The 20,915-nt window shown below is 34.2% G+C and overlaps 1 protein-coding gene across 5 annotated transcripts in view; it reads left to right on the top strand.

The window, feature by feature from the left end:
- The window catches only part of NFAT5 (nuclear factor of activated T-cells 5, tonicity-responsive), a 125,098-nt gene that overhangs the window by 52,500 nt on the left and 51,683 nt on the right, over positions 1 to 20,915 (top strand). For 4 of the 5 annotated variants that reach the window (XM_006878649.1, XM_006878650.1, XM_006878648.1 and 1 more), the window contains 4 exons: positions 3,819 to 4,377; positions 10,526 to 10,718; positions 16,648 to 16,838; positions 19,515 to 19,687. In XM_006878649.1, the coding sequence (XP_006878711.1) occupies positions 3,819 to 4,377; positions 10,526 to 10,718; positions 16,648 to 16,838; positions 19,515 to 19,687 (1,116 nt within the window). Of the gene's footprint in view, positions 1 to 3,302; positions 3,365 to 3,818; positions 4,378 to 10,525; positions 10,719 to 16,647; positions 16,839 to 19,514; positions 19,688 to 20,915 lie in introns of all 5 variants that reach the window. The other variant, XM_006878652.1, reaches the window with a different exon arrangement.

Below are 20,915 nucleotides of genomic sequence, written 5' to 3'. Positions count from 1 at the left end.
TATTTTTTTTAATTTATTATTAATTTCAATGAAAATTTACAGAGACTTTGGATTTCCACTTAATCATTGTTGCACTTTTCTCCACTCCCAAACCTTTCCCGCTAGTACATTCCCCTCTTGGAAAAGTAAAAGAAAAATTCTTACATTATTTACAATCCCTCCCCCAGGTCCACTTCACTAGACAGCCAAGAAGGAAGATTTTAAAGCAGTTTTTTTAGAAATAGAAAAAATTATCTAAATTTTAAGAATATTTCTGTATTAAAAATAATATTGTGGTAATATGTATTTTAAGCACTTGTGTAGAAAATTTTTTTAAATCTGATGTGTCTATTATGGATACATTAATACATTTATTTCTCTGTTTAACATACAAATACAATTTTTAATCCTCATAAATTTCATTAAAAACAACCAACCAACCAAACCCTGAATATGTACTACTTCCAAGACACTAAAGAGAAAAAATACAACAAAAATAACAATAAAAAATACACTAAGGTATGTGCTGAGAAAGCTTCAGATACAAAAGATGAACTATTTATGTTCTCAAGGGACCCACAGGTTTTATTTGCCACTTTACCATTATTAAGCCACTTAGGTAAGCTCTTATAGTTTTAAACTTTTTAAAAAATTATTCTCTCACTGTGGCATTTGGACAAGGACAAACTGGGAGGAGGGTAGAGAGAATAGTGCAACAAGGAATGAATGGAAACCCAAAATCTCTGTAAATGTTTATGAAAATTAATAAAATATAGAAAGAAAAAAATTATTCTCTGTCTTGTTTCTCATTCAAAATAAGTAGGATCTTTGTCTTTGAAGGACAAACTAAAAAGATATTTACTGCCCTTTTGAGTGGAACTCAATCATAACTGATACTCTCTATTGCATTGCAGAGGCTGTAAATTGATGGGGAGGAGAGTTCCCATCTTTCTCCCTAAGAGCTGCTGGTGGATTCAGACCTCCAGAGAGGTGCAGCCTTTGAGTTAGCACAGCAACTCCCTACTAGCTACACCACCAGAACTCCTTTAAAAGATAATTAAAGGATGCTTACTACTGTCTTCTGACAGTTTGTTTCTGTTTCATAGTTTTAGGCTAACAGACTTTTTAAATTGTAATAAGTATATCCAGGAAACTATGGGTAAGATATAATAGTTATGTGGTGGCGGTGGTGGTGGTGGTGGTATTGATTGCCATCAAGTTGAACATGACTCATAGCGACCTTACGAAAAGACCTAAAGCCTTTCTAGAACTATCATCATTGCTCAAAGTTCATAGAGTTTCCAGAGGCATGTTGTTTAGGAAGTTAATGCCACTCCTGTTTAGTTATGTGTTAGGTGTCCAAAAATAATGTAGAGAAAATCTTTTTTTAGGGTATTATTATTTTGGCATACTTGTCCCAGAACAGACATAACTGTATGATTATTGTGCCAATTGAGTTATATAAGGATGAATGTTTTTATACCATTTGCTAGACAAAATTGTGTTTAAGAAGGTATGCTAGGTTTTATTTTGCATATTAAATTTGTATCTAAAAAAATAAAAAATTTGTATCTACTACTTACATTTTTGTTCACGATTGCTTTTTTCTCTGTCATGGACAGGGATCCCTAAGCTATTCATAGTCTGCATTCTCATGTGCATGATACATTGATTCAAAGGGGGAGAAATTGCTATATAAAAATTCAAGTTCACACCATTCATGATAATGCTTTGTGTGTTACACTGCAAATATTGTCTGCTGTGTACTAGTACATCTCTGAAAGTGAAGACTATAGAGTCACACACAGTAACTTTAATTTTTTGCCAATAGTTGGAACAGATAGAGGAAAGTTAGATATAATACATTTTGGTTTTGTTTTGTTGTTTTTTAAAAAAATTAATTTTATAGCATTTTTCAAAAAGTAAGGAAAAACTTTATATTTAAACCCAAAGTGGCTACAAATCAGCTCCTAAACTGTCATTGATGTTAGCATCTAGATTTTGTAGTTTTTGCAAATCTTTTAAAATATATGCTAAGAAAACATTGCATTAATGCATGATACAAAATTGACATTTTTTTCTTTAAATTGGAATGCAGTTTAAAGTGACTAAATTTTCCAATTTCACCTACAACTGTTGACAAGAATACAAACTGGAAAATGGAACTGGTATCTTCTAATTGCTCTAGGTTTAATGATTTAATGATAGTTGGAAAAAGTAATCTTTCCATGTGGCATTATGTAGATCATCTTATAGATGCCTAATACTAATTACTATGCTCTTCCACCTTGACAAAAATTTTAAATTATGGGTGATAAAAAATATGGGTCTGCCAAATAATTTAGTGTTATGATATAGTTTTTCCTATATAAACATAAATCTTTAGCACTTGGCTTTTTATTTTATCAACATCTTTAAATTTTAGTTCTTATATATTTTTACTGATTTGAAGGGTATCATTACAATGACTCTCAAACCATTTTTAGATTTTTCTATTTCACTTTAAAACAATGGCATACTTAGCTATGGATAAAAGTTTTAAGTATTTTAGTCTTTCACATGACCTATTTTTAATTTTTTGTGAGTATCCTTTTCTTTCTCTTGTACAAGATACAGTGATATTCTTAAATTTTAAGAATGACAGCTTCTAGCCTTAGCAAGAATAGGGTGCCTCTGAAATTATGCTATTAAGTTATAAAATAGTATTTTGAATTAACTATTCTGCCATGTTGCCACACATTGTAATATTTTTTATAGCATAATAATTTGATGAGTGACTTTCTAAAAAATAGTTTTATAGGAATTCATTCTGGTGTTCTCCAGAGATTTCTCTGCTTAATTTGGTTTTGTTAGATATGAGCCAATAAATTTTACTTCATTTTAGGAAATATACTTGATAGTCAAAATCAAGTAGATCCTTTTAAAAGAGGAGATGGACAGTAGTCACTAACTGCTGAGTATGTAATCAAGTATTTCTATGAGAAATCCTGCCTAGGAATTTGTCCTTACTCAGCTTTTTCTTCTTTAAAGGATGGATTTATTTATTTGCAAGTTCATGACATTAAACTACCACATCCAGCTTCTGGAGATCCTCAGATGTTGATTTGTTTATCTTCTATAGCCCACCATGTTCCAAGTCAGATCTTTTTCACTTTTTTCTTCCTAGATTTTACTACTAATTGTAGTGACTATACCAGTTCCATTTTGCCTCCAAATAAATCAGTTAATTATATATTTTTTCTATTTATTTCTCATTTTATAATTGATACTCTGGAATAATCAGCAGCTCTTTTCTCATTTATTTTCTCATATTTTTATTCCAGGATTTGCCTCTGAAGCAGGGAGTGTCTGCATTAAAAATGACCTGTAGTTCTCTGCTTCATAGGTTAGAAACTTATTTTAATATTTTGTGGCTAAGCACAGTCCCACTTTTTCAAATTTTGTATAATGAATTATTTAATTGGCATTGAATGTGGCCCACAAGCATTTGTTTTGTTTTGGGGTTTTCAATATTATTTTAAATTATTAAAATTCAACAGATCATCCAGCTGAGGCAATAAGTGCTTTATTTTTGCTTTACAGCTTAAGACATTAAATTAGATTTTTAAAAATCAATCAATTATAAAACAAGTAAAATAATGCTATTTGGGCATTTTTTAAAAGTGCATTTCTTAGGCCTGTATTGCTTAAAGCATTGATATTCTAAAACTTAACCAAATTCCGACTACTCATTTTGGGGAAAAAAACAATCAGTTCACAAATCACATTGTCAATGGGACTGCTAGCCAGCACAGATGAAAACATGAATAGTGTATTTACTGTTGAATTATACACTGCAGATGCTTCTTCAGCTCCCTCCTCTTCCTCCATGGGCGGTGCTTGCAGCTCCTTTACCACCTCTTCCAGCCCTACCATTTATTCTACCTCAGTCACCGACAGCAAGGCTATGCAAGTGGAGAGCTGCTCCTCAGCCGTGGGGGTAAGTAACAGAGGGGTAAGTGAAAAGCAGTTAACCAGTAACACAGCCCAGCAGCATCCATCAACACCGAAGAGGCACACGGTCTTGTACATCTCACCACCACCTGAGGACTTGCTGGATAACAGTCGGATGTCCTGCCAGGATGAGGGGTGTGGATTGGAATCTGAGCAGAGCTGCAGTATGTGGATGGAGGATTCCCCCTCCAACTTCAGTAACATGAGCACCAGTTCCTACAATGATAACACTGAGGTACCTCGTAAATCACGAAAACGAAATCCAAAGCAGAGGCCGGGGGTCAAACGACGAGATTGTGAAGAATCTAATATGGATATATTTGATGCCGACAGTGCCAAAGCACCTCACTATGTGCTTTCTCAGCTTACCACGGACAGCAAAGGCAACTCAAAAGCAGGAAATGGGTTGGTATTCACATTTTTTAAAGTTATATCACCATTATACAAAACAAAAAAGAAATCATTCCCAACTTTTCTTGCTCAGCTCAAGTTTTCTTATAAAGCAAAAATGGTAATTTTCATTGAAAATACAGAAAGAAAACTTAAAATTAGTAAGTTATATTCAAGAAAAATTCATAGAATTCAGTAGTAGGCATCTTATGAGTATTGTTAGGTAATAGAAAGTGAAAATCTGTTTTGAAATAACTTCCAATAATAATTTCCAATGGATTTATATTTTAAAAAGGTTTAAATATATTTTTCCTCATTGAAAACTAGGAATATAATGTTTCCAGTTAAAACATTAAAAAATGTTAATAAGGAGCTAGGTTATGTTCTTTCTAATACTTATCTCACTGTCTTGCTCAGTCTGTTTCCATTTGCACTTTATTTTTGGAGTTTTTTCCTATATGTAATAAAAATGAACATCACCACCCCCATCCTTACATTGGTGGTTTAATTCTTAGCAGTTACATTCACGTGCTTTTTTAGCTCTTTTCCCTCTGATACATTGATTACCATGATTGAGGATTAAAAATGTTACTATTTTTTTCTTCCATGATTTTTAATAACATAATTGGAGGTTATTTGAATAGGATCAGGGCACGTATTCTAACAGTTTATTTTTGCCTGTTCATACCACTCAACTGCTTATTTATCAGTAGGCCTAGAATATTAATTTCTTCTGGCTGTGATTCTTTTAGTAGGTCTATTGTATTATTTAATTGTGAAACTTATTTTAGTTTTGTATTTTTCCTATAGTGTATTCAACATAGTTTGTAATACTTAACTCACTGTTCTTTTGAGATACTAATTTTTTACAAAACAAAATATGGTCCTTCAGCTAATCCTAGTACCTGTCATTTCAGATTGCAAAGTTGGTTTACTATTTGATGACATCGTTGATTACTTTTAAGTTAAAAATTTGCTTGAGAATTGTTAGAGAATATTTTTATTATTGGTTAGATTTGTCTTTGAATATTCTTTTATTGTTAAAGTAATAATATCTATTGTATAAGCAGTACCTATTCCATACTACTTTCTTTTAATACTATTTATTTAAAACACCTTTAGAGTGATGTAGTTAGATATAATACACTATAACTTCTGAAATGTAATAATAACAAAAGGATAACACAGAGTGAAAACTTAAGTAATTATTGCTACTGGCACGGACTAAAAAGGATTATATATGTTATCAAATACATGTATTAGTTTACTTCAACTTAGTGCAACTTTAATAATAGAGAAAATCCCATATTTTAGAAGAAGAATTTTGTTTTGTATTGAAGTTGTTAGTATAGGGTCAAATGCAGAGCAAATTCATTTTTGACTAAAGATATTCAACATATGATTTGCAGAATCTAATTAAAGATACATCTTTATTTATTCATTAAAAGAGTAACTAATTAGAGAGTCCTGCTTTTTTTTCTAGTATTATGTCACTTAACAAAAACACATATATCTTTGAAGTAATTTTATATTGTTGTGTACCATCAAGTTGGAACCGACCCATAGCTGACTCTCCAGCAGGTTTTCTGAGGCAGTTAGTCACGTGGGAGGAGATTGCCCTTCCTTCTCCACAGAACAGCTTGTGGATTTGAACTGCTTGCCTTCGGGATTGTAGTGCAGCTTCTTGCCACTAGGCCACCAGAGCTCCCTAGTTTTACATTACCAACAGGGGGAAAAAAAGTTTTAAAATAATTCATGGAGAAATACTGCATGTTGTAATAGAAGAGAAATATACCTTTTTTAGTTAATAGAATGGTATTTCACATTAGTATGTGGAAATTATGGATGATAGTTAATTTCTTAATTATAAGAACTATATAAAATCAGAAGTATACATATGAAGAAATAGATCTTGAAAACAGTTCTTCTGAGTATCTCAAACTAAAATCCTATACTCTTCAACAAGATGTTAGAAACATGAATGAAATTTAAATATATTTTGAGAAATGAGTTCTAGACTTTTTCTTTAGATTTGTTGTTTGATAAATTTATAATCTGTATAATGCCAATATAGAAAATTCACTTTGAAACATGTTGCACAGCCATTTATTCATATTAGAGATACCACATAGAAATGATGACAACCTGTGAGTGGCATAGTGTTTTTATAGAACCAAAATGTTAAGAGTTTGTTAAGAAAATAAAACCATTTTTAAACCCCCCCCAAAACATTCATTCAGTATTTAAGTATTCCTAACCTTCCATTTCTTAAAATTGTCCTGAGAATCTGCAGTTCTGTATATCTTCTAGATATTGGTAGAAACAGAGATATGATGTCACCTTGATGTGCAACCTGTTATACTCATTTTATAGTGATTTTATTTTGTGCATTGAGAGCCACAAGAATTATGCAGCATAAAGAAGTTAGAATGACATTTTTAGACTGTTGAATATGCTAAAAAAATAGTGTCTTGTTAACATTAAAAAAATAAAATCCCGCACAGCAATGGCTGCTATGTGAGAGAGTCATTGATGCCTTATAAATTAGTCATTTATTAGAATTAGTATTTATAGATATTTTCATCATTTTATATATCTATATAAATTTGCATGTATTTTTACACTTAGAGAATACAGTTTTAGAGATTCTTTAAAAAGTATGTGCTGTTCTTAAACCAGTTTCTACTTCATAAAGATGATTTTTGCAACAATTGAAATGTTTTTCTATTAAAATTATGTGCTGTTCTTTAAGTCATAATGTCTATACTTTGTCAATTCAATTTTCATCTCAAGTGAAATACTTTATTAGAATAAGTGAAATTAATTTTACCCTTGTCTTGTCAGTATTAGATTGTCCAGCATAATGAATATAAAAATGATATCTTACCAGATAATCTACTTTATAAATTTTCTTTATATTTTAAATTAAACTTTTCCCTTTTTTTGTAAAATTAACATATTCATTGTAGACATGAAAAAATAGAAGAAAATTCTTGAGGTTTTTTTATATTAAAAAATTTTAAAGCCATAATTTTTATTTTATATAATTTCTGTTAGTATTTTGTTACTAATCTCTGTGAAAACTTGGGAGATGCTTTTATAAAGTTTCAGTAAAATATTTTTGCTTTGATTTTAAAGTTAATATCAAACAATATTATTATAAATATTCAATCCAAAACTTGAAATCTCACCCAACTGACAATAAATACAGGGCATATTGCCTGTGTTCAAACTTCAGCTTTATACTTTTCACAGATTTATTTATCCAAGGTCTTTTGAATGATTTAAACAGGTAGTCCTTGACTTAATTATGTCCACTTCACATGAATGGTATTTCCTCTTGAATTAGGACCCAGTTTTTCTTATCATCTTATTTTAGAAGCTCCCTTTTTCTTTCTTGCCTCGACTTTTCCTTTATTACTTCCCATTTGTCTTCATTAGCAATCATTCTTTTTTTTTTTTATGGTGAGAAAAATTTGTATTTCGAATTAGCCTGCTGGGACTCAGTTTAGATGATCCCAATTTTGTTGGCAACATCCAAAGGATTATAGTCAGGAGCAAGTCCAACATATGCCTTCTTGTCTCCATCAGGCCTAATCAAAGTGTTGACCTTGGCCACATCAGTGTCGTAGAGCTTCTTTACAGCTTGTTTAATTTGGTGCTTGTTGGCCTTGACATCCACAATGAGCACAAGTGTGGTGTTATCTTCTGTCTTCTTCATGGCTGACTCAGTGGTCAGGGGAAATTTGATGATGGCATAGTGGTCAAGCTTGTTTCTCCTCAGAATGCTCCTCTGGGGGTATTTGGGTTGCCTCTGGAGTCTCAGCGTGATAGGCCGCCAGAAGGTGGGTGATGTGTGGATCTTTTTTTTGGCGCTGGATGCCCTTCAGGAGCGCCTTCTTGGCCTTTAATGCCTTTGCTTTGGCTTCAGTTTTGGGAGGGGCAGGAGCTTCTTTCTTTGCTTTCAGCACCATCTTCATAGAAAGGTATTAGCAATCATTCTTGCAGCACATGTTACTGCTTAAAAGAGCTGTGTAAGGTTTAGGGGATATGACATTTATCAGGCTACATTTGCTGCTAGAACTTGTCCTTTAATCCTGTCAGTTTTCCTATATTGTTATACCAGTTTCATTCCTTTTTTCCTATTCCTGTTTCCTGAGTGCCTCCCCTACTGTTGTTGTTTGGTGCTTTCAAGTTGGATAAGACTTATAGTGACCCTGTGAACAAGAGATCTGAAGCATGTCCTATTCTGTGCCATCTTTATCATCCTCAATACATTTGAACCCACTGCCACAGATACTGTATCAGTGCATCTCATTGAGGGTCTTCCTCTCTTTCTCCTACCCTCTACCTTTCCAAGTGTGAGATCCTTTCCAAGGAACAGTGTCTCCTAACAGTATGCCCAAAGTATGTGAGACAGTGCTTTGTCTTTGCCTCCAAGGAGCATTTTGGCTGTACTTCTCCAAGATTTGGCTGATTAGATATCTATATGTCCCTTTTTTATTTAAATCTATATATCCCTCTTTGTTCTTAATTTTTTTGTCAGTAACTGGTTGTAAATATCAAACCAAAAAAAAAATCAAACTTAGAGCCATTGGGTCAGTTCCAGTTCATAGCAAGTCTCCATCAAGTTCCCCAAGGCTGTAAACCTTAGTGGGAAGTTAATTATTTTCTTATTTCTACCTTGGAGTCACTTGGTGGATTTGAAGATGGGCAGCCTTTTGTTTAGCAATACAGCATGCTACAGACTACACTATTAAAGCTCCTTAATAACTTGGTTAGAGGGCGTTATTGTTAATGTGCAGTTGAATTCAAACCAGCTCATAGCTGACTTTGGAGTTTTCAGAGGCTATAAACCACATAAAAGGATATAGCCCATCTTGGAGCCCCTGTGGAGCTACTTATCCAACTGCCTGTGAATTCAAACGGCCTGTCTTTGGGTTGGCAGTACAACTCCTTATGCAGTACTAGGCCACCTGAGTTCCCATAGAGAATCACATGTAAAACTCTTAGCCACCATGCTTCTCTGTCTTTGAAATGATACTTCTTTTGTACTGGTTAATTTTGAAGATTTTGTTAAGTCTTGGCTCATTTAAATCTTCAGTATAGGTCAAAATGTTGGACCAGGACATAGATCCTGATTCTTTGTGTCAGTAGTTTTAAATATATTTCATGTTATTAAAATAAGAAGATGATAATAGTATAATTTTTCACTTTTATCATGTATTTGCAGTGGTTCAGTTATTTGACATGTTAAATGTGCTAGACTGATGTCCTACTCTCCTTTTGAAATATTATGTTTCCTTGAACGTGTGTTCCACTTAGCAAACACATGATAAACACAGTTAGAAAAAAATATTGCCTTTATAATAAAACCAATAGTGCAGAATGTTTACAAATTGGAACTTATACATAATTCCTTTTTTAGTTCAGGTTTAATTACTTAATCACAAAAATACTCAGGAGAAAAAAAAATCACTCTTCTACAAAAGATTTGTTTGATAGAAAGTTAACTTCCCCACAAAAAGGAATGATTTTTATTATTTTCTCACTGATTTATTAACATCAGTAAATAGATACTATATACATAAATAAGTTAGTAATACTTCTATGATGTCAAAAAGCATGCTGTATACATCTTCAGGTAGTTTTGTCTAGGCCTTCCTTTGTACTTTTGCTTCTTTTTGTCAGTCTGGTTACAAAATAATCATTAATCTTGTCACTGTTAAAACTCATATAAACATGGAAATAATTCTTTTTCTGTTTCATGTTTTTTTATTTCTTGGAAAAAATATATACTGGTATTTAAAGTTCATTTAAACTGAAGTACAGTGTGAAAGGTTGTAGTGACATCATTCATTCTCTTTCCTGTTATTCCCAGTTTATTGAACTGAATCTTCCTTCCTCTTGCCATAACTATTCATTCGTTCATTTTCTTCCATAACCAACTTTTTCTTTGTTGCATCATGTAATTAAATTTTGTTACAAAATTTTTAAAAGATAATTTTGCTTACTGATTGTGGCTTCTTAGACTGTTTTGTCAGAAATTTAAGCAGTTCTTCTTAATGTTATTGCTTATTCTTTTTTTTTTTTGTCTTAGATGACTTTTGTCGAAAACTCTTTTTTTTGATATTTTTCTCTGTGTTATGCTTTGGCTTCTCAGAACATTGGAAAACCAAAAAGGAACTGGAGTAAAGAAGAGCCCTATGTTGTGTGGACAGTATCCTGTTAAAAGTGAGGGAAAAGAGCTGAAGATTGTTGTGCAGCCTGAAACCCAGCACCGAGCACGGTACCTGACTGAGGGCAGCCGTGGATCTGTAAAAGATAGAACACAACAAGGCTTTCCTACAGTTAAGGTATTTATTGTTTGAAGCCACATAAAGATAATTTTCTTCAGTATTACTTCTAATTATTTTGTCTTTAATCAGGAGAACCTACCTAAAATGTTGTTATATACTGTTATTCTCAACCAACCCATAGCTGACCCTCCAATGAGGTTTTAGGAGCAGTAAAACACTTGGGAAGTAGAAATGGCATCTACTTCCTAAATAACATGCCTCTGGAAACTCTGTGAACTTTGATAAATGTTGATAGTTATTGAAAGGCTTCAGGCCTTTGGTTGATAGGGTCACTATGAATCATGTTCAACTTGAAGGCCATCAACAAGAAAACACATGGGAAGAGATTACCTATCTTTTTCCTGCAGAGCAGCTGGAGGATTCCAACTGTGGACCTGTGGGTTAGCAGTGCTGTTCCTTACCACTAAGCCTCCAGAGCTCCCTTATCTAAAAGGATATTGTTGTTAGGTGCTGTCAAGTCCAGTAAAATTCATAACAGATCTATCCTGTGCCATCCTCACAATCTCCACACTCTTGAGCCCATTGCTACAGTCATTGGTTGAGGGTCTTCCTCTCTTTTGCCATTCCCTCCATCTTCCCAAGCATGATGTCTCTCTCCAAGGAATACTCTCTCCTAGCAACACGCTCAAAGAAGGTGAGACAAAGCTTTGTCATCTTTGCCTCCATGGAGCTCTCTGGTTGCACATTCCCCAAGACATACCTGTTCTTTTGGCAGTTCTTGGAATCTCATGTAATCTGCTCCAATACCACAGTTTAAAGGCATCATTTCTTCTATCATTATTTTTATTATTATTACCTAAAATAAGAGGGTATAATTATTAGTTAAGGAGTTACACTACTAACCTAGATGCCATGCCTTTGTGGAGGTTCATGTCAACTTGTGGTTTGCTGGAGAAAGATGGACAGTCTTCTCACATGCCATTTACAACCTTGGAAAACCCACTGGACCATCGCTGTGAGTCACTTGCACCTCAGTGTTAATGGTTTTTTTTAAGTTTACCATAACTACATATATATCAGAAAGTAAAGTAAAAATCAGACTAGACCATGAGCCAAATACTTCTATCATGTTGGAATTTTCATTTAAATGAAATTAGTGAAAATATATTGTGGTAAATCATTCAGTGTAAATCATAAATTACCTTCTTATAATTAAACCAAAGCAGCAAAATGACTTTGGTAGCATCCATACTAGATTTCTCAAACATTAAGAAGAAATTGTGAAATAATTCAAAGATGTTGTTTGATGCTGTCGAGTCGTAGACGACTCATAGCAACCCTCTGAACAAACGGCCTGAGCACTGTTCATACATAGAGTTTCCAGAGGCAATCCATTTCAATTCAAAGATAGAATAGAAATTATTAAGTACTTGAAAATAAGGTCTTTGAAAATACTAAAGTAATCTGAATAATTCAATTCAGAAAAGAATCATTTGGTAAATAAATTTAAGGTTTTAGGCCTCTTAACTTCGCCATTCTAACTCATCATCCTTAGTCCTCCAAACCTACTATAAGTGTTATGCAAATGAGAAATTTAAGTTATACTTTGTAGAGCCAGATATTTTGATAGTTTTATGAATATTTTCATTAATTATACTAATTTTACATTGTGTGTTGTACATTTCTGGTCAGAAATACTATGACAGATAATTAATTGACTGGTCTTTTTCATTCATTCAAAAATCTCTTTACCCTCCATGTGCCAGACCCTGTTACAGGTATTGGAACTTGGGACTTGACAGTTGTCAAAATTGATAGCCTTCCAGATAGTTTGCTTAAAAACAATATGGTATGCATTGTACTGCTTATTTTTATGACTTTCTGTATTCTGGAGTAACAACTTCAGCTTTATTTTTCTTAACTATGAACCATATATATATATAGCAGGAGCCAATATTGGAAACATTTTTCTCACATACTACTTAAAATTTTTATTCACATAAAAATTATAATTTAACTTAAAGAAGACTTGTTAGAGATAAAAAATTATTCATAAATCCTGACTTGAACAAGCCATTTTTAGAATATAATGACTTAGCCTAGAATGTCATGAATTTGTATGTATGTGTATATTAAATGCATTTCATTTTCCTGTTTATATAATTGCACTTCTTAGACTTTTCAGATATCTTTATTAGAGTGAAAGTTTAGTATATTTACTTTTATTTGGTGATGATGATGCCACTAACACAGTTTAGTGAGTTTTTCCTTTAGTGGTGTTAGTAGATCTGCGTTATCTTCATATTCCTTTGGTAACCCAAGTAGCCTGCACATTTCATAATGATCAAGAGTAGAAATACATCATGGAAATTAAAATGATGATTATCATCATTAGCTTCATGAATTCATATCCATGAATCAAACATACTGTTATTATAAATATATAAAGGACACTATATTCATTCTAGTGATGGCTTGAGACTTGGGCCATTACATCAGGGGCTGGTCAATGGGAGAGGGGTGTTGGATGGTGTAGGCAAAAGTAGGAAGGGATGGTGGTGGAGTAGGTAAAAGATGGATTAAAAAAAACTAACCATATAGCAAGGGTGAGCAGCAACATTGAATCTATTGGTCATTTTTCTGACTAGGTAAATGTCTTTCATTTACACTTTTTTGTAAAATTCTTGTCTGTCAGATACTATTATATACATATAAAACACACACACAGAGCAAACAAACACACAAATTGAGACAGACTAGGAAGAAGGATTGTCCATCCACTTCCAAAATGACAGGCCTTTGAAAATCCTGTGTACAGTAGAGCACACTTAGACTAGTACTTGGACTAGCAGACATGGCAATTGAGACTGAGATCTTACAAATGGAAACACAGAGAAGGAGAAACAGCTGTAAGCAGACACTAGTGATTGGAATGTGGAATGTGAGAAGCATGAATGTAGGAAAATTGGACATTGGTGAGAAAGAAACGGAACAGGTAAATATTGACATATTAGGTATTGGCGAAATGAGATGGCTTGGCATGGTCCCTTTTTAATCAGACGATCATATGATATACTATGCTGGAGATATAAAGGTGAGAAAAATGGGGTTGGTTTCATAATTAAGAAAGTAATTTCTAGATCCATTCTGAAATTCAATGTGGTGAGCGACAGGACAGTATCCGTATGCATATAAGGAAGTCCAGTGAATACCACTATCATTCAAATATACGCACCAACAACTAGAGTCAAAGAGGAGGAAATGGAAGATTTCTACCAACTTTTGCAATCATAAATTGATCAAACACGCAGTCAAAATGCATTGTTAATAATGGGCGACTGGAACACACAAGTTGGGAATAGGGAAGAAGGATCAGTAGCTGGAAAACATGGACTTGGTGAGAGAAATGAGGTTGAAGATAGAATGATAGAATTCTGCATATTCAATGATTTATTCATTGCAAATACTTTTTATAAGAAACATAAACGCAGGCTATACACATGAATCTCACCTGATGGTATGCATAGTAATCAAATAGATTATATTGGGGAAAAGACTCGCTGGAGAAGCTCATTATCACCTGTGAAAACAAGGCCAGGTGCTGATTGTGGGACAGACCACCAACTACTCATATGCAAGTTCAAACTGATTAAATCAAATCCGCGGGAGCCAAAATTTGACCTTAAGGCTGTCCCACTCGAATTTCAAAACCATCTTAGGAATAGGTTTGAAGCCGTGAGCACCAGTGAGCGTAGACCGAATGAGTTCTGGGAAGATATCAAGAAAATCATCCATGAAGAATGCAAAAGATCATTACAAAGGCTGAAGAAGAAGAAAAGACCACATTGGATGTCAGATGAGACTGAATATTGCACTAGAGCACCAAGAAGACAAAGCTAAAAGGAAGAAACCAAGAAATCAAAGAGCTGAACAGAAAATTTCAAAAGGCAGCTCGGGACGACAAAGCAAGATAGTATAATGAAATGTGTAGAGAGCTGGAGTCAGAAAATCAAAAGGGCTGAACTCACTCAGCATTTCTTAAACTGAAGGAGTTGAAAAACAAATTCCAGCCACCAGTGGCAATACTTAAGGATACTTTGGGTAGAATGTTAAACGATCCAGGAAGCATTAAAAGAAGATGAAAGGAGTACACAGAGTCACTGTATCAGAAGGAATTGGTTGACATAGAAGAATTTCAAGAAATAACATGAACAAGAGCCTGTGGTGGTGAAGGAGGAAGTTCAAGTTGCTCTGAAGGAACTGGCAAAAAACAAGGCTCCAGGAGTTAACAGCATACCAGTTGATATATTTCAACAAACAGACGCTGCCCTGGATGTGCTCACTAAGTTGTGCCAAGACATCTGGAGGACAGCCAGCTGGCCAACTGACTGGAAAAGATCGATATTTTTTTCCCATTCCAAAGAAAGATGACCCAACAGAGTGTGGAAATTATTGAACAGTATCATTAATACCGCTTGCAAGCAAGATTCTGCTGGAAATTATACAAAATCGACTGGAGCAGTATGTCAACAGAGAACTGCCAGATGTGCAGGCTGGATTTAGAAGAGGTCATGGTACTAGGGATATTATAGCTAATGTTAGATGGATCTTGGCAGAAAGCAGAGAATACCAGAAGACTGTCTATTTGTGCTTCAGGACTGTGTTTATGCAAAGGCTTTTGACTGTGTGGATCATAACAAGCAATAGTTGACTCTGAGAAGAATGCGAATCCTAGAACATTTGATTGTGCTTATGTGAAACCTATACTTGGACCAAGAGGCAGTCGTCAGAACAGAGCAAGGAGACCATACATGGTTCAAAATCAAGAAGGGGGTCTGCCAGGGATGTATTTTGTCTATATACCTTTTTAATCTGTATGCAGAACAGATCATCCAAGGCACTGGGCTGTACAAGGAGGAATGTGGCATCAGGATTGGTGGAAGAGTCGTCAACAACCTGTGTTATGTAGATGACACAACCCTGCTTGCTGAAACTGAGGAGGACCGGAAGCGCTTGCTGCAGAAGGTCAAGGAGTGCCGTCTTCAATATGGATTGAAGCTCAACATCAAAAAAACAAAGATTCTCACCACTGGACCAACTGGTAGCATCAGTATGGATGATGATGAGATTGAGATAATTAACAGTTTTAGTTTACTTGGCTCCACAGTCAACACTATTGGTAACAACAGCCAGGAAACCAAGAGACGAATTGCATTAGGAAAGTCAGCTGTGAGAGACTTCTCAAGAGTACTGAAGAGCAATGACATCAGCCTGGAGACTAAGGTGTGCCTGATCCAGGCTGTAGTCTTCGCAATTACGTGCTGTGCATTGGAGAGTTGGACAGTGACTAAGGATGGTAGAAAGAGAATTGATGCCTTTGATCTGTGGTGCTGGAGAAGAGTGTTGAATATACCATGGATTGCTAAGAGAACAAACAGATTTGTCCTGAAGAGGGTGAAGCCAGAATGCTCCTTGGAGTCAAGGATTCTGAAGCTTCATCTTTGGGCATGTTGCAAGGAGGGACTGGTCCTTGGAGAGAGGTTCATCATTTTTGGGAGAGTGGAGGGACGGCACAGGAGAGGAAGACCGTCAATGAGATGGATTGATTCTGGATTGGGGTGGTGGGAATGTGTGTGTCAGAGGCAGCAAGGTTGGCACAAGATAGAGCAGTGTTTAGGGCTCTTGTACATAGGGTTCTTATGAGTCCCAAGCGACTCGATGGCACATAACAATAACAACAACAACAACAACATTTATCATACATGATAAATAGAAAATAAAAATTTTGAATTGAAATATTGTAGGATTAAAGACTAGGGTTTTCTGCAGACTTTGTTTTCTTGACATTTTTTACCTTTGCTTTTCTTGACTAATGCATTTCAATATTATAATCTAGTTATAAATATATGGCTTTATGTTTAATATTTTACAAGTAGATGATTTGAAAGACTAATTAGTGTTTCTGCTACATGCTATCTGATTACAGCTGGAAGGCCATAATGAACCAGTAGTGTTGCAGGTATTTGTGGGTAACGACTCTGGTCGAGTGAAACCACATGGATTTTATCAGGCTTGCAGGGTTACTGGTCGAAATACAACTCCCTGCAAAGAAGTAGATATTGAAGGCACTACTGTTATAGAAGTTGGGCTTGATCCTAGTAACAACATGACACTGGCGTAAGTATTATTGAAATTTATTTATTTATTTATTTTTTATATTCTGGTTTGCTTTTGCAGTAAGCAGAAAAACTTTCCATTTCTGGAATATGAAAGAGGGAGCTTTGATGACATAGGCCGTAAGAGAGTTCCACTGTTGATGCATGCTATATCTCTCTAGCAGTTGTAATCCAATCCATCCATGGATCCTTGGGAGCAAGAGGAACAGTCTCCTCCCAAGAAAACCTACTGGACGATGAGCTATGAATCAGTTCTAACTTGATTACCATAAGTTTAAGTTGAGAGAAAGATTGAAAGAAGATTTTGACTATTAAAATTTTTTTTAATATTTTTAAATGCAAGTTAATTTATATATTTTTACAGCATATTCTTCCCATTTAATTTTTTCCCCCTTTCATTCATTGTTGCATATTTTCCTTCCTGCTGACCCTTCCCCACAGTTTGCTTTTCTCTTTAAAAAAAAAACAAAAACAATTCTTTCATTATACACTCACCCCCTGAGTCCACAGTCCACTTTACTAGGCATTTCCTTTTCTGGAATCTTGTCATGAAAATAATACCTAGTTGCATATTCCTTTTATACAGTTCTCTCCCTCATCTGTTTTAATGCAGTACATATTATTTATGCCCTCCTTTCTTAGGCTCCCCACAACCCTCATGTCAGTCCCATTTTACAACAGCGGCAGTATGCAGTATTTGTCCTTTTGTGACTGAGATATTTTACAAGTATGCTATTGAAATGTTTAAGCTTTAAAATTAAAAACTATTTCCACAGAATGGTAATGGCTTGAAATGATCTATTACAGCCTTTTGTTTGTGAATTCCCATAGGATGGAATGCTACCTTTTTTTGAAAATGTTTTTATACTCTGTTACTGAGATCTGTATTAACATTGAAATGTAAAATTTTTAACAATTTCATTTGCTTTCCTAAATTTCCTTTATATTAAACTATTCAACAGAAATCATAAAGTAGCCTTTCCTGCCTTGATACAAAAAGCGTATTGTTGGTCTAGATTCACTTTCCATTTTTTCTTCTTTTTTAAAAATTGTGTTCTAAAGAATATGTATTTTTCATCATTGTATTTTCACTACCTGAAAAAATATTCGAAATATTAATGATTTAAATTTAAAAAAATCATTGTACTTTTAAGTCTTTTTAAAATATTATCAATTCTAATGTTGTACCATAATTGTTTATTATTGTTGTTGTTATGTGTTGGCTAGTCACCTGCTATGTATAGCAACCCTGTGTACAACAGCCCAAAACCCTGCTCTGTCCTGTGCCAGTCTCACTCCTTCTGACATACCTACCCCCATGACCTCAGTAACTGAACCATTCCACCTCATAGAGGGTCATCTTCTCCTGCACTGTCTCTCCACCCTCCCAAGCATGACATTCTTTTCCAAGGACTGGTCCCTCCTTGCAGCCTGTCCAAAGTATGTCAGACGAAGCTTCAGAATCCTTGCCTCCAAGGAGTATCCTGGATTAACCCTCTCTAGGGTAAACCTATTAGTTTTCTTAGCCGTCCATGATATTCAGTACTCTTCTCCAGCACCACAGCTCAAAGTCAACAGTTCTCCTTCATCAATTCTCCCTTGTCAGTGTCTAGCTTCCTGATGCATAGCAAGTGATTGCAAAGACCATTTCCTGTATCAGGGGCATCTCAGTCTCCAGGTTACCATAATTGCATATCAGAATATTACGTTGTAATTTATATTGAATAGCTACTAAAAAATTTCTCTACTTGATTTTCAGTTTCATTTTGTAAATTGGTAAGAAATTAATTGGAAAAGAGAATTCTTGAAAATAGTATATTTTTTAATAGTATTTAAACTTTTTTTAAGCTTATAACTTTTAAAAGTTCTATAAAGAAATCTGTATATTGGAAGAAGACCAAAAAAGAAAACCTCTAACCCATTGCTTTTGAGTCAATTTTATTCATAACCAACCTAAAGAGCAGAGTAGAACTACCCTGGGTACAAATAATACCTTAATTATTGAAAGGGATTTGAAATAGCAGAATAATAAAAATAAAAGTATATTCCTCAAAACACAACTTCCCAAAAATATCCATTAATAAAATAGAATAAAACAACCCAAAACTTAATGCTACTTTATTAAGGGAGTTCCCAGGCTAAGTTCCTTGGTGTAAAAATGGAGGACAAGGAAGTTGCCAAAAATAACCATTATTTTTATATTTGCTTTTCCGAACTTTTTCCACTCTAGCAAAATTAAGGTTATGCAGTATCCACTGCTTTTCATTTAATGTTAGGAACATTTTTCCATGTCATCTTATATTATCTTTTTTTTCTTTAGTGACTACCTAATAGTCATCATTTGGGTACAGTTACTCATTTAAATAAATTAAAAAGACCAAACAAATCTGTTTCCTCATTTTAATACCTGATTTAGCTGCAAAAATAAAATCTGATTTTTAAAGTGGGGGAAGGGAATCTCCTGTAAGCTATTTTATCCCATTACTTTAAATAATTTTGCTTCTTTGTTATTTATTCCATAACTATAAAGCCAAAAGTTGATAATAATTCCTCCTCTTCTTTCCTTTTACTTTGAAATGTTGTGACTGTGTTACATATTTTTAAAGTTTAATAAGCAGATTTTTAAAAAGAAATGTGTTTGAATTTTTTTTTTTAAATTTATCTATTTCTTTATTAGGGTCGACTGTGTAGGGATATTGAAATTGAGAAATGCTGATGTTGAAGCCAGAATTGGAATTGCTGGTTCCAAGAAAAAAAGCACTCGTGCCAGATTGGTTTTTCGCGTTAATATCACAAGGAAAGATGGCTCCACTTTGACACTACAAACACCTTCTTCTCCAATTTTATGTAGTAAGTAATAAAATTAGGACATATTTTAAAAAGCAAAGGTTTGAGGATTTTTATATCTACTGCTTCTTTTGACAGTTTTAGATTTCATGTGTTTCAGAAACCAGATTTCAGTCATTCTAAATTTGAAATATTTTTAAAGCTGTGGTCAGATTTTCTAGGCTAAATTGGAGGTAAATAATGGAAATAAAATGTAATGTTTACAGTTTCCTATTGTTGTTGTTGTTATGTGCCGTCGAGTCGCTTGCAACTCATAGTGACCCTATGTACAACAGCCCTAACCTCTGCTCTGTCCTGTGCCAATTGCACTGTCTCTGACACTCCCATCCTGATTATCCCAGTCACTGAATCAGTCCATCTCATAGAGGGCCTTCCCCTCCTGCGCTGTCCCTCCACCCTCCCAAGCATGATGTCCTCCAAGGACTGGTCTCTCCTAACAACATGTCCAACAGTTTCCTATTACCATTGTATATTGATTTAAAAGTTTATTCGAAGGGAGCTCTGGTGGCCTACTGGCAAGAAGCTGCACTGCAATACCAGAGGTATGTGGTTCAAATCCACCAGATACTCTGCTGGAGAAAGAAGGCAATCTCCTCCTGTTGTAGTTAGATCCGATTTGACAGTACACAGACACACAAAATAATTTTTTTTAAATTATTTTGAATAGATTGCCAGGAGTAAATATTAAAGTCAGCGTGTTTTCCTAGCATCTTTATCAAGTGGTAAATTGTTCTCATGCTAACTTTTGCCTGATACTTAAAATGTAAAGTAAGCATCTTACAAATACACATGGGAAGCATGTTGGATATACACGGCTAGAAATTAGAGTGCTGGTTATAAATTACAGTATTATGGTAAAGTGTTTGAAAGTAGGAAATTAAATTCTTATTGCTAACTTTGGCATAGAAAGAAAATAACTGCTTGTTAAGGATTCTTTTCTTTGACCATACTTCCTTTTAATTTTGTACTTAATTCAAAAGAGAATTGTTCACTTGGTTCAATTTCCTGTTAGGTTGCAACTTACAGGATTTACGGAATCTTTTTTATTTTTTTGTCAACATATTTTATTTTGTCAGAGTATTCATTCTTTGTACATCTTTTTTTGCTTTTGTTTCATATCAAAAATTTAGTAGCTACACTTTAATTGCATAAACACTCAAGTTTAAAAAGAAAATAGCCATTTCTTTCCTATCTCAGGAGAGCTCAATTTTCCATTATTATTATTACTATT

The sequence above is a fragment of the Elephantulus edwardii genome, unplaced genomic scaffold, assembly GCF_000299155.1.
Source record: "Elephantulus edwardii isolate Elephantulus edwardi_28Jun2011 unplaced genomic scaffold, EleEdw1.0 scaffold00001, whole genome shotgun sequence".
NCBI lineage: Eukaryota > Metazoa > Chordata > Mammalia > Macroscelidea > Macroscelididae > Elephantulus > Elephantulus edwardii.
This window is presented reverse-complemented; position numbering and strand designations above follow the sequence as displayed.